Source organism: Athene noctua, chromosome 13 (genome assembly GCF_965140245.1).
Source record: "Athene noctua chromosome 13, bAthNoc1.hap1.1, whole genome shotgun sequence".
Taxonomy (NCBI): domain Eukaryota; kingdom Metazoa; phylum Chordata; class Aves; order Strigiformes; family Strigidae; genus Athene; species Athene noctua.
The window spans coordinates 20,534,151-20,548,936 of NC_134049.1; the positions used below are offsets into that span (position 1 = coordinate 20,534,151).

The following is a 14,786-nucleotide window of genomic DNA, read 5'->3' on the forward strand; positions in this document are numbered from 1 at the left end:
ATGAAAGCCTCAGTCCAGAGCCTTGAATAGTCAAACACAAGAGAAGAGCTGAAAACTGAATGCTGCGGACTTTCAGCACTTAGAATAAAACTCAGAATAAATAAAAGATGGCTAAAAACACACTTGGCAACACAATACCCTGGACATCAAGACTTTGGCCTCTTCAGGGATCTGCTTGGCAGAGCAGCATGGGATAAAGCCCTGGAAGGAAGAGGGCCCCAAGAAAGATGGTTAATATTCAAGGATCACCTCCTCCAAGCTCAGGAGTGATGCATCCCAACAGAGATGAAGTTAGGAAAAAAAGCCAGGAGGTCTGCATGGATGAACAAATCACTTTCGGACAAACTCAAAACAAAAATGAAGCCTAGAGAGGGTGGCAGCAAGGACAGGTAGCCTGGGAGAAATACAGGCAGTCAGGGATCAGGTTAGGAAAGCTAAAGCCCTGATAGAATTAAATCTACCCAGGGATGTTCAAGGGTCACAAAAAAAGATTCTATAGGTACATCAGTAACAAAAGGAAGACTAGGGAAAATGTGGGCCCTCTCCAGAAGGAAATAGGAGATCTGGTAACTTGGGACATGGAGAAGGCTGAGGTACTCAGTGATTTTTTTGCTTCAGTCTTCAACAGCAAGTGCTTCAGCCACACCACCCAAGATGCAGAAGGCAAAGGCGGGGACTATGAAAATGAAGAACCCCCACTGTGAGGGAATCATAGAATGGTCTGGGTTGGAAGGGATGTTAAAGATCATCTAGTTCCATCCTCCCTGCCCCCACCTTCCGCTAGCCCAGGTTGCCCACAGCCCCGTCCAACCTGGCCTTGAACACTGCCAGGGAGGGGGCAGCCACAGCTCCTCTGTGCCAGTGTCTCGCCACCCTCACAGGGACGAATTTCTTCTTTATATCTAATCCAAATCTACTCTCTTTCTGTTTTAAACTGTTACACCTAGTCCTATCCCTACACTCCCCACTAAAGAGTCCCTCCCATCTTTCATGTAGGCCCTGTTTAAGTACTAGAAGGCTGCTATAAGGTCTCCCCATGGAAACATTCCCTTATCTCTTTCCCTCAGTAATTTCCTCCATAAGAAATAATGGAAGCAGCACACAACTTTGAAAAAGCAGCTCGATTTCTTAAAGAAAAACAACCCCTTGTCTCTGAAAAGCTTTTTAGAAATTCAAACTCATATGAACATCAGCTTTGCTTTTGTGTTGTGCTAGCTATAAACCTTACATGGCTGGAACAGAACTTGTACCAGCACAACTCTTTCTCAGGCAGCCTCTCACCACATCCTGGCAAAAGAGCAATCCTGCCAGTGTAACAGTGTCTGTACCAGGGGAACTTGCCAGCAGTTATGCACATTGTAAATCAGACCCCGCTACAATCCAGACAGACCTATGCCAGAAAAGGCTTGCACTGCAACCCCAGCCAACTTGACAACCCACACTACAGAGTAAGCTTTAGTCACTGACTGTTTTTCTTCAAAAGGAATGTGGGTGGGCTCAGCCAACCATGTCTTTCTATAAATCCTCACATTTTAACGCTGTCAGTCTTCAGACAACAACCACCTTTTTGCTCCATCATGGGATTATATTTTCATTTGATCTAAATATACCTCTAAGAAGTTCTTTGATTCATTTATATCATGACAATAGGCTAAGTTTTCTTCCCTGATGAAAAAAGCACATTTTTCACATACGCAAACAAAGGTTCATTAATATTCCTCCATTCTGCTTTGGAATATGTAAAATTCTAGCATGCACCTTATACAAATTAACCAAACTCCTGCCAAGTTACCTATTTCATATATTTTTAGAAGTACTTTTTACTTATTAGAAACATTCATAGACTACATGAAATTACATGATTTATACTGTGTAAGTATCTTCAAACCACGGTATTTAAATGACAGGAGATACAAACAAGAGATAGGACAATGGTTCAAAGGAAGCAAGCTATAAGGATTACTGATGCGTATTGCTCAAAGCAAACTAGGATGGACAGAAAAAAGGGAAAGCAGAGGAGCAGAAAAATGAATAATCTAGGAGCTACAGGTGGAAGCAAGCATTTACAAGGCTCTGCAGAGACAACTCAGTCTAATGAAGTCACCATGGGTTGTCCTATGGCTTTCAGCAGGCACCTTTTTAGTGACTGCTTTTGTGTCAAAAGCCCTTTGTGTCACACAGGCTTTGATCCAGCAAAACAATTAGTCATAACTTCAAATGTACTAACTGATTGCAGTGAAGTCAATGAAATCAAATCGCATATATTGTTTACATCTTTTGCTGAACTGAAAGTAATATGAATATTAAGAGAGGGGACAGGAAATCAATAGCATAGAAAACAGCAATGCAAAAAGAAGGTAAAGCTGTAAGTTTGATGGAAGGAGACATACATTTAAGCAGAGAGAGAAAGTGCAGACAGAACACTGTTACTGCACTAAAAATAATGGTGAAACGATGGAGAGTGATAGCACTGCAAGTTTCAGAAACATAATGAAGGAAAGATGACTTTTAGCCTGAAGAATACCCTGCTAAGACAATTCTGCCATGTGCATGAATGAATGTATTTATAAGAGACTGGACAAAAGAAAAGTTAAAAAGGAAGTAAAAGAAATGTGAATAGAACTTAATTTGCTTTCACATGATAATCACCATTTCAAAATCAATAGATTTTTGATTTAAGAGAAACCTACATCCTTTTCAGCTGGAGACTAATAAATACCTAAATGAAGAAAACCCAAAAAGCTGAGATGAAATGAAGCTGTCATACAATCTTTGAAATAACTTCATGCTTTTTCATTTTTAGTACCTTCATTCATAACAAAACTTTTTTCTCTGTGACTTTCACCAAATATATCACATTTACAAGTGAATTCCTCTTAGTGATGATCTAATACCAGATGTCAGCTCTTGCACAATGTATGCTGTATTTAAACACAATATAAGCTTAATTCCAGAACAATGAAAAACTGCTCTAATATGACGTCTACTTTTATCTCTGAAAATGTTTGTAGAATTGCAGAACCTATAGATGCTATAGCAAAGGGAAAAAACCTAGAATATAATAGGGGTTTTTTTATATATGTCAAGATCAACTACTAGCAACAATCTGGTCCAGAGAAACTAGTGTCAGTGATCATTCAGTACAGATTTTAACTTTTTGCTTACAGTCAAATAAACTAACAAAAATCATTACTGTATGAAGACATCACTTAAATAAGTTTCTAAAGTCTTAAGGAGATACTTAAACCTTACCTTCTGTGAAATCAATATGATCAAAATAAAGATATTTCAAGGCCTTCTGTAATTTCTCAAGTAATAATAAAAAAATTCTATGATCATATTACAATTTTTAAAAAGCTTTTTTCCTAGGCAGCTACCTATTATACTTAAGAGGCTTAACACAAAATGAGTCAAAGATCAAGAGTAAGTTATCTGAGGTGTCAAGTGCATAAGGTTAAAGGTGAAATTTTATTAGGTCAAAGGTGATATAAATAAAATCTTTTATGTCAAAGAAGAAGGGTCACAGACAAGATGTATATAATCTGAAGACATCACAGATGACAAGTAATAACTTTAAGTAGTACAAGTGTGTTCTCACTAGAGATACCTTCACTGACTACAAAAATTGAAAACAGCAATGTATAAGTAACTATGAATATTATAATACTTCCTTGGAATACAAATTTACTTCTATATAATTCTTTGGATATTTTTTCTCAAGTATTTCAAAACTCAACTTGTTACTGGATGCTTTAGTTGTGGGGGAGGCAAAGTTTGGCATTAACTATGCCTGCTGAATAAAGAGGTACACAAAGCAGATTGCTCTGATAAGCAAAATTGCTTTTCTACTTTACAGTGACCATATTTCTAGCACATATATCTTATTACTGCTCTTTGGAATAAAAAACAAAACAAGACAAAACAGAGAGGCCCTCAGGCCAAGGAAATTTCAGATTAAAACAGTATAGTTCAGAACAGTATACTCGGACTAATTAAAATACAGCTATAGATAATCTATTAAATACCTATCAATGGAAGTATCCATATGTTGCCAGTATGCCAAATACTATGCACCATATTGATTAAGGATATTTAAATCTGCTATTTTAATCATCAAGTTGTTCATCCAGTTAAATCTGTTCTCTCCTTTTGCTCCTGCACTAAGAACACATTCAAGGAATCCCATACATTTAACCTTAATCTTGGTCTTAAATTCACGTTGAAATGTTTTGCTGAAAAACACTGGATTGAAGTGTATGATGCTGGACACCACAAAACACAAGATATCTGTGCCCTCTAGTGGAACTTCTTTTTCACCAACTGGGCACAAATGCAGCTGTTATAATGTGGTCCCTTTTTCTGGAAGCTGGAATTGTTAAGCTATCAAATCAGATACTGTGAATACCATATAACACCCAGTCAAAAGAAAATCTGTTTCATTGTTTTCCTTCATGTTCATCTGAGACAGTTGCCCAGCAAGAATCAGTTCAGTTACCAGTGGCTAGACAGATACAAGAAAATGTCAGTATTATAGATTGCTCACACTTTGGTATGTGTACAAAAATGAAATATTCTGGGAAATCTCACAGCTTGTATTCCTAGGAAAATGGATGCAGTATGCAGCCTTCTTCCATGTATTTAATTAGGTAAACCTGGCATCTAAAACCAAATCCAAAACCACACAGCTCCCACTAACCACTGTAAAAGAGGAAAAAAGAAACTGAAAAGATTATGTACTGCCGTTACAGTTAGGAAGGGGTAGGGCAAACTGCAGCTCAGCAAAAATTTATTTCTCCAGACTACTTATCTCTCCAGGTTTTTTTTCTGTTTTTCCAGTGATAACCCCCTCTGTAGATTTCAGTACCTCAGAGACTTAACTCTCCAAAGCTTTTTAAAAAGGAAAAGATGTTGCTACTGGATGTAAGAAGCAGTAAACAAAGAAAAGATTTCAACAAATAAAAATAGTAACAAGAACTGCAAAGGCAAGAAGACAGCCAAAAATTAGAAGTACTGAGCAGCGTCATTTGAATCAGCTTGGCTGGAAACATTTCCAAACAGAATGAAGTTAAATCTGAATCAGCTCTGGAGAATTGACTTCTACAGTATTTCTCCCTAACATCTGACAGGCATAATAACATGGGCATTCAGAAATTTTTTGGATGACAGGACTCAAAGTCTGACTGTTACAATTTGTCTCATAGAAAGGGCTTTGACTTTAATACTGTAGTTCAATTCAGGCAGCAGCAATGAGAAATTAAATCAGACAACCATTCAGAAGTCTTTTCTTCAGAGCAGCATAGTTTCTCGATTTAGTATAAAATGTCCTCAGTGATTCCCAAAAATCACCTAAGTGCCAATTCTTCTTCTAAAGAAACTACTGAAAAACTAATTATTGTTCTTTCTAGCAAAGCTATACTTGCAAAGCATTTCTAATCTGATATTTTAAAGTAATTTAGCACTATAATTTTCAGCATTATTGACCTTGATGCACAGGACAGCACGTCTGATAGGACTTTTTTAGGTTAAGATATTTTAAGCAACAGGAAGGAACAAAAAAAAAGGCAAAATGCAAACACCTGCAACACATGAGATTTTTTACAATGGAAAGATAAATATACTGTGATACAAAACACCTTTGGATTAATAGAAAAGCAATTAGTCACACTTTACACACAATCTATTTCAAATGGCAATTGCCTGAAGTCTTTGAATCCACTGTTTCTTTTGTTCCTTTTCATTGGTAGTCTATATTCAAAAAGTCACTATTATTCCCATGCTAACACAAATATTCCTGTTAATTGCATTATAAGAATTTTCAAGACTTTCTTAGGGCACTCACCTAGATGGCATTTAAGACTAAAATTAATGTAGAAAAAAATGCAACACAACTTACCACTTCTTCATCTGAAAGCTCTCGTCCTTGTATACTACTGTTTTCTCTCACCGCTTGTTGGTGTTTCTTCCCTTTAATGTGGCTAAAAAGGTAGACTTCTGATGAAATCTGTAATCACAATGATTTAATAGTAATTTTTTTCCTCAATAATTCTGTAATCTATAAATAACAGTATTTTAAATATATGCCAATTTGTCATAAGTATGTTCAGAATTTCAAGCACAGTACTTTATTCCTCAACCTCATTTATATAAACATCTTTTATGCAGGACTTAAGAGTAAATTACATCATTTGCTAGTCAGCAGTATAGTAAGAGATTAAAACCATCTTGGCTTCTCATCTCATCTTCAATCTAACTCCATATATTGGACTTTCATTCTGAAATGCATGATCAGTGAATATACAAGACTCTGGTCTGCTGAACCTGAGTTTGTGTTCCAGCGCTGCCTGAAGTGATCCCGTGCAATCTTGTTTAATTCAGCAGTTAAAGAGAAATAATGCTTAGTACGATATGAGGGTGTATTCAATAATGCAATTCAGTAAACCCAGTTTGCAACAAGAACAGATCTCCCTGCTTCCTAGTCAGTGACTGTATGGCTTCCTCTTCTGCACCATTCTTGGGACATACGGAACGGCAAACACAGAAGAGATACCCTGCTGAGATGGAAGCTCCACCTGGCAAAATACCTGGCTTCCAACAGTGACCAAAAAATAAGATACCTAAAGAAAAGTAAAAGAAGAGACAAAGCAAACACCGATTCTCCCCTTCAACACTTTTAAGCCTCCAACCAAATTCAGTTCAAGAACTTCTTAAGCTTGATGCGGTTTCTCTGTACCTAGTAACCTTCAGTGAATTTCAACCCAGTGAAACTTGTCCAGTCTTCCCCTGAACTTGTAACAAGGGGTTCACAGCTCAGCTACCTGCTATGTAAAGAAGAACATTCTTTACTTTGCTTTAAATCTAGCTTTTAACCACTTCAATTTGATGCTCCCAAATTACTACTTTTCTTAGCAGAGACAGACAATAACTGAGTACTGTCCACACTCTCCGTGCTACCTACAACTCTACAGTTCTTTCAAATCTTCTCTAAACCACCTGACAGAAGAATCAAAAATTCAGTGCACTTTACAAGAGCAGAGCAGAGACACAGTAGATGTGCAGTACTCTTATCTGTGTACAAGACATAATTTGCAGCTTCAAGGCCTGGGTTGGCCTTGCAATTCTGACAGTATTCCCCTCTATCCAACTTACCATTACATTGCATAACGAGCACTGTTTTTTTCGTTCATATGGTGTAAGCTTTGGTGCATAATCAGTATTAGCATGTCTTCCACTACTTAATTCAGCTGCTTTCTCTTTTCTTTGTTCAATTTGTTCCATGTGCCTTCTAATACTTTCATCATGCTAAATGGGAAATTAATCAGAGTAACAAAGTAAAAATACATCTTAATTACAGCAAATGGAATTAAACTTTGCAAAGAAGTACTGGGAATTACAAAATACTGTAGTTAGGATGAACTTCCCTTAAATTGAAACTATTTTTTGCTTCTGAAAGGCATTAGAAGTCACCACATATCATAGACATTTTAATATTATGGCATGATTTAATAATCAATTAACACTATTTTTGTTTAATGGGTGATTATCAATTGCAAACCTTTCTGTATATCTTTTTGTTAACACCTCAGTTTTGGTTTTGTTCTTAATGAAACACTCCAGTACAGAATACAAGTTCAACTTTCAGTTCTACAAATACAATACTTAAGTAGTGCTGTTTTCACTGAGAGATATTAAATCATAAAGTACAAATTGAAATAAATTATTTGTTATTTTTCTGCAGTAGCAGGCACAGTTCATTTGGATTCTTTCAGAGGATTTTCATACCTAAGCCTCATGAGAATGGAACAAACTCTCAACTATTATTTAAAATCAGAGGCTGGGATATGAGCCTGTATTTAATAACAAAACTGCATTTTACAGTACAAGTAAACATAGCTATGGTGCTTCAGATTGGGATCAGAGCAAAGAATAACAATGAAATGAAAAATAATTTGTACATATACATAAGCCATCCTAGAATAAAAATCTACATAATTTATCATTAATTGAAATTTTAATACATAGTTCCACCTCAACCCTTAAAAATATAATTTATCATTTCAGAATTCTTTACATCTCTTGAAAAATAGTGGATATCTCTTTAAAACTTCTGATACTTTGGTTCTCCACTGTCCAGTCAATTCAGCTGAACACATCAACTACAAGGGGCTTGATCCTTATGCCTGTTTTATGAAATAACTGGAGTCCTTCATGAAACAAAAGGAAATAGCATGCTGCATTTGACAGCATCAATTTCAATACCTTTAGAAAGCACCTTGTGTGCCTTTTTGGTGAACTGTTTTCACTAAACAGTGTGAGAGTTTTTACATATTGATTTTTCTCACTATTTAATTCAAAATTATTTTGACTTCTCTAGGAAAATACACATTTATTCATTCTCATGTTCAAAGCTTTGAAATTAGTGAATTCCACAGAGCTCAGTCCTGTTCTTTCCAAACTACACAGTGTATGTTATACACCAAAGTCCTCTTCTTAATGTAAAAGTCTAAATAAAAATCTCTTGTAAAGTTATATAATTCAGGACACTACACAGTGCACTGTAAGATCTTCACCAAATAAAAAATACATACAGAAAATAATTTTGCAGAAATTTTATACTGTTTATCTATTTTTCAACTAAAGAATCCTTTTATACCTTCAGTTGAATCTTCTTCTGTAGTTCTTCCATGGCCTCTTGCTGAGCTGCAGTAAGAGCTGCCAACCTCTCTTCTCGATCTCTAATCAAAAGATAGTAAATATAGGGAAAACTTGTAATAATGTAAAGCATGCATAATATTGACTAATTTATGTTTGAAATCGAGAACAAGCACCCCAAAAAATGAAGCTGAAGATGGGTCTGTAGAAAAGAAAGACAAGAACAAGCAACTTAATTAACAGATAAGTTAACAGAGAATATAGATACTTTGATTTTGATTTGATTAATTTAAAGGCAGACACTTGAACGTCCGTAGTGGAACCAGGGTTGTACTTCAGTCCAAACCAGAGCAATGACAGTCAACACAATGCTACCAAACAGTTATACCCTGCCACCATTAATGTTCTTCAAACAATGGCTGTAGTCAGTGAACCAAAGGGGAGGAGTACAATGGGAAATCAAAATAAAACCATACAGCAGCGAGGGCAGCGCATTCTATGAATGATCAGTGGAAGTCTGAATATATAAACTTACAGATAAAACTTTGACCAACATCAAATGATACAGTCATGAGTGATAAATTGATGCTCTAGGATGTTGCAATTCTAAATGTTCAAGATAGCAAAAGACAGAAAAAGACCAGGCATTTATCTTACTGCTACCTTCTGTACCTAACTGCAGCCAGAAGCTGTTTTGCTCACTGAACCCGTCTGCCCTACACCCCTCTTCCAAAAACTGAATAATGCCTAAAACTCAAGTTGTCCTCTTCACTTTTAGCAACTTTAAATAAACTCCCTTCCTCAGCAAAGTGCCAAAGCACAGCTGTCATGCAAGCGGTTGTCAGCAGGAGCCTGTGAACCCTCTAAGCATCACCCAGCTGAAGAGACTAAGATATTTTTTTTCTGAGAGAAGAACAAGAAAAACAATAATTTGACCTGTTAGTGTAATTATTAAGCAGAAAAATGTAGTTAACAGTTTCATCAAGAACAACTTACTAGTGATCAGTAAGCCAAGGGAGCTAATAAACCCTACAGGAAGAAAGTCAGCTACTCATCCTGTTTGTACAATAAGAATTGAGATAGGAGAGAAACTCCTAGAAGTCTGGCAGCTGTGAAGGGCCAAAAGATGTAACAAAAGCTTTGAGTAACACTGAGCAATGAAGAAGTCATTCAAAGCCATTAGCCATCTTTTTAAAAGGCATTCTAAAATTAGTTTGAGTGATGAAACTAAAAAGGATAACATAAAGAATATTATCCAAACTGCAGAGGTTTTTGTGTGGATTTCTGTTTCTTTTTTTTAAAACAGAAATTTCATAGAAAAAACAAAGCCATTTCAGTAAAAGTAGAAGGCTCAGATAAAATACCATTTTAAAACAAAAAAGCCACAGAAAATATATAAGCAGATAGGAAAGAAGACGGGCAAGGAAGCAAGTCTAACGATAAACACTACACACAGCTGTTCTTTCAGAAAGTATAAATGAACTCTTCCAATCACCACAGGCACGGAGGGTGGGTGAGGAAGAGATGATGGATGAGAAGCATTAGGTAGTTTGTGTGCTATCTCCCCTGAGGTATATAAAGGCAGACTGAACCACAGTCTTCATTTTTGTTTGAAAGAGCTCCTGATTAGCACCATGAGCTGAAACAAAACACAACTAACACAAGACCCAGACCCAAAGCTTATTTTAACTATTTCTTTCAGTATGCTTTGTAAAATATTTGTTTAATCCTACAAACTAGGACAAATTAATGCCATTGCATAGTCTGGATTAATAACATTTGAAATAAAATTCTAAAGTTTCAATTTATAGAGCATCAACATTATTTCTGTGCAAGCCCTTCCGAAAAGCATGCTTTTTACATGATTAGGTTACATTATACAGTTTTATGATTTCTATTGACAAGAACAAAATTTTCCATATTATGGATTTCAACTCTCTGGAATATAAAATACTCTGAAATTACATCTAAAACCTTACTGGAATCAAATTAATGTACCATAAGGTCAGAGGGGCTTTTAAAGTCAGTTTTAAGTACACTATTCCTTTCATACAGATGCTTTAATCACCACCAGATGGACATGGTAAAGCTACACTGAAGAAACTTTAAGAAGATATTCCAGAAATTACTCACTCCAGCAGTATTAAATCTTCAGGATAAGAGTCAAATTTTAGCAGCAGGAAAAAAAAACAACAAAACAAAACACCAAATGATAGCCTGAGGTTCTACCAAAACATGCCAAAGTCCAAGAAGGAAGTGACAGTACAGTCAGCTTCCTGTCAAGCTCATCTCTTCCTTAACTTCTAAAGCAGGACACTTTGAATCCTCCTCTAATTCTAATATGTTAGAGAAACCTCAGAACTTTTATAAAGGAGATGCAATGACTCTGAGGTCATTCTGACATAATAGAATCACCAGATTGTCGGGCACCACACATACCTTCTTCCCTACGCTTTCCCAAAATTATAAAAAAAAAGAAAAAAAATCCCTCTTGTATAATCAGCATCTGGCAAAGAAAAACAAATGCAAGCACAGTACTGCAATATCAAGTACAAAGCATTTGAAAACTGAGTGTTACAGAACCAAATACAGAGGGAATTTGCTGAAACACAGTACTAACAGAAGGCAAATGGAAATTGTGGCTCTTCATATGTCATAACGAAATAAAGCAGGTGCAACAAAGAAAAATGGCAGGTTTAAAACTGATTAAACAAAGAGACCAAAGACTTACATGCCTTGAGCCTTTAGAAGTTCTAACTGTAGAAGACCTCAAAAGGCAAAGATGTCAATGGGACAATTATCTCACATTTGTGTACTGTGACAGTTTCCTCAAATTTCAGAAAGATGTGGAAGTCTTACATATGCAGTGTCTATCTTCCCAAAATAGCATATCCAGACCTCTCCCTGTTAGACTTAATCTCCTTCAAGTGTCTATGAATGAGAATAAAATACTGAAGGATCCCTTCCAATTCACTCTATCTCATTGTGGCTTTGGCTCAATATATTGAGAAAAGGTCCATGAAGTCCTGGACAAGGCCACAGATCCTACCCACAATTCATTAAACATCTAATTGAAAGTTGAATCTCTTTATGATGTCAAGCCAGAATTACTTGTGACTTTGGAAGATGAAAGGTGATCAATATATTTCTGAATATTTTACTTGGAGAAAAAAAAAACTCTTCATGACAACTTTGAAGAAAACAAGCTGTGACAAAAATGTTTAAAGAACCATTAGTGAACACTTCTTGTCATAGGAAAAATATAACTTCTGTTTAGGTTTTCTGGAATGCTTGTGGTAGTGGAACTGTAGGGAAAGAGGGAATAATAGGAGGTGAATGCAAAGAGAATTTGGCAAATCAAACATAAGCAGAAAGTTTTCCGGAATCAGGCTTGAAAGTAAACTTTTCTCACACACCACAATGCCACCCAACATGCACCTCATGCTTGGCTCAAAAGAAAGAGAAGAGCTCATATGAAAATCCCTTTATGAGCTTTTGATGATGGGCAAAACCATAAACCAAGTAGTTCATAGGCAATAGAATTAATGAGGCCTGATTTCCCAGCTTTGTGCTTCACAAATGTTATCTCTGGTGCCTACAAAAAGGTGAACTCATATTCATGCCAGTAAGTCCAAAAGTTACCAGAGAGCGGAGGAAATGGGGAACACTGGGACATTAATCTTACTTCCTTTGAAAACTAAGCTAAAATATGAAAAAGACAAATTATTAAAAGGTCTTGTTAGCAATAAAACTAAGATGAATGTAATAAAATACAGCCTTGCATGTTATATTGTGCATGTATCTAAGGAATACAAAAATCTATTAGAGAATTTCTGATTACTCACCTGATTTCTTCATTCAAACCATTAATCAAGAATATTTATTGTTACTTTTTAAAATACTGAGCCTGAAGAGCTAAAGAAGTACTGTTGTTATAGAGAAGCTTCAGTTTGCTGGAAAGGATAACAGTGAAGGGCAGAGAACTAATGAAACTGTTGCAAAGTTACCTAGCCCTCTCCCGTGCTGCATCTTCCCGTGCTTTTTCTTTCTCTTGTCTCTGCTGTTCAATCCGTGCTTCTTGTTCTTTCCTTTTCATCAGCAGCTCCTCAACTCGTGCTTGCCGTTCTGCTTCTAGGGCTCTTTTGCGCTCCTAGTGATAGAAAAATAAATTGCAATTTTTCTTTTAGGAAAAAACAGAAAGGAATTAACAGAAACTGTATTTTAACATGTTTACAGAATTTTATCTTACTTTCGTGACGGAGTAAGAACTGTGGTTTTATTAGAAAAAGGAATAATATACAAATTATTGTATATTCAGAAGCTTGAATATACACTGAAAGTTGAATGAACTAAGCTACACATTACTGGGCCATATATTTTGCTCATCTTGAAAAAGACTAGCCACTATAAAAGCCCATAGTGCGTTAATGAGAGTATTTGAAAACATTTTAAACATCCTACAGGATACAGGTAATGTACAAATAACATATGCTCCCTTGGAATGTCAATATTTAAATTATGATTTTGAAACTATCTGAATGATACTATAAAACAAAGTGGAATTTGACAATTTTTGCGCTATCACTGACTTTTTTTTTTTCTTTTTTTCTGAACTTTTTACTTTTTTCTGACTATTTAAGAAACCACATGCAGTATTGTAAACCTTTCTGACAGAATGGCTATATTTCTATCAGAAACAAATCGAAAAATAAAGCATATTTGAAACCTCATATTCAAATAAGACATTTATGAGTAGACATTAAGTTGGTGCATTTTCTAAGAGGAAATGAGATGATTTGGTTTAGCTGAAAGTCTGGGGAGAACTGGATTTTTAATATGTTCCTTAAAACCTTATCTTACTGAAATAATAGTCTGTTTTATATGACAATAAATGAAAAATAGGTATTAAAAAGCATTTTTAAAAATCTACTCCTTGCCACAAACTTCAGCACTGTAAGCACACATCACTATACTAGCAATGAAATTTCATTAGCACAAACAAAAACTTGCTGGAATGATGAATAGTTTTAGAGGGCTAGATGAGAGCCCTGCATTCTTAAATATTAGCTTTACAAAAATTTAGACATATTAAAACCAGAAAACATTAATCTTTATTCAAGAAACAAAGAACTACAGAAATAAGTGTATGTTTTTTATTTCATGCACAGCATTTTATATTAATGAATATGATGTTAACTGCACTGTCTTCATCTCCACAGGCAATATATTATAGCTTGGTAATGGATAATTAAAACCATGGCTTTCACAGTAACCATATTCTTCCCTGCATAAAGTTTCAGTAACAGCACTGCATGAACACGCATTGAACACACTGCACTCCTAAGGATTTTCTTAAAATGGAGTAACAAATATTTTTTTAAAATTGCTTAAGGACAGGCTTGAATCACCTACCCAGCATCTATAACACTTCTGCTATAGCAGCTTTAAGACCTACCCTTCTCCCTCTTACTGCTGGAACATTACAAAATAGAAACACTAGAGTACACTTTTCTAAAGTTGGACAAAGAAGGTAAGATAGAAATCAACAGACTGCATAGCCAAAATGAAAAACTAATGTATGTTTCATTGTCCCCCTGCAACTATAGACATATTAATACCTGAACTGCTTCATCACGGGCTTGCTTTTCTTCTTGTCTTCGTTGACGCTCTTCTTGTAATTCATTTAAGCGTTGTTCATATTCTTTTAGTTTATTCAACACATCATGGCGTTTGTTCTGAGCTTCTAAGGTGTTTATAAATGCAATTTCATTTACCTGCAAATAATCAGAAAGTGTAAAGATCTGGTAAGTTGAAGTAAGTTTCATTCTTCAGGGATTCCGTCCATTTGATAATTAAAATGGTGGGACATTCATCCAGAATGGGCTGGGGTTAAAAAACTACCAAGTTAAAAATAAGACTTTGGGGTTTTGTTGGGGTTTTTTGTTTGTTTTGATTTGGTTGGTTTGGGTTTTTAAAACTGGATAGCTCATGGATTATAAAAAAAGATAAATTGAATTGTATCAGAACAACAGGAAACTTTGGGTAATTACCAGGAAAACCTTCCCAGTCTTCTCAGCCATGAGATTTCATGAGTCTATTATCTCATTCACAAAATGTAGAATGTTAAGACCCAGCTG

At 35.6% G+C, this 14,786-nt stretch overlaps 1 protein-coding gene across 3 annotated transcripts in view; it reads right to left on the reverse strand.

Annotated features, from left to right (window-relative positions):
* SCAPER (S-phase cyclin A associated protein in the ER) overlaps window positions 1-14,786 on the reverse strand; it is a 164,704-nt gene that overhangs the window by 98,024 nt on the left and 51,894 nt on the right. For all 3 annotated transcript variants that reach the window (XM_074917549.1, XM_074917548.1, XM_074917547.1), the window contains exons 16-20: window positions 14,268-14,423; window positions 12,657-12,799; window positions 8,651-8,732; window positions 7,147-7,299; window positions 5,894-6,001 (exon numbers count right to left, since the gene is read on the reverse strand). In XM_074917549.1, coding sequence (XP_074773650.1) covers window positions 5,894-6,001; window positions 7,147-7,299; window positions 8,651-8,732; window positions 12,657-12,799; window positions 14,268-14,423 — 642 coding nt within the window. The remainder of the gene's footprint in view (window positions 1-5,893; window positions 6,002-7,146; window positions 7,300-8,650; window positions 8,733-12,656; window positions 12,800-14,267; window positions 14,424-14,786) is intronic.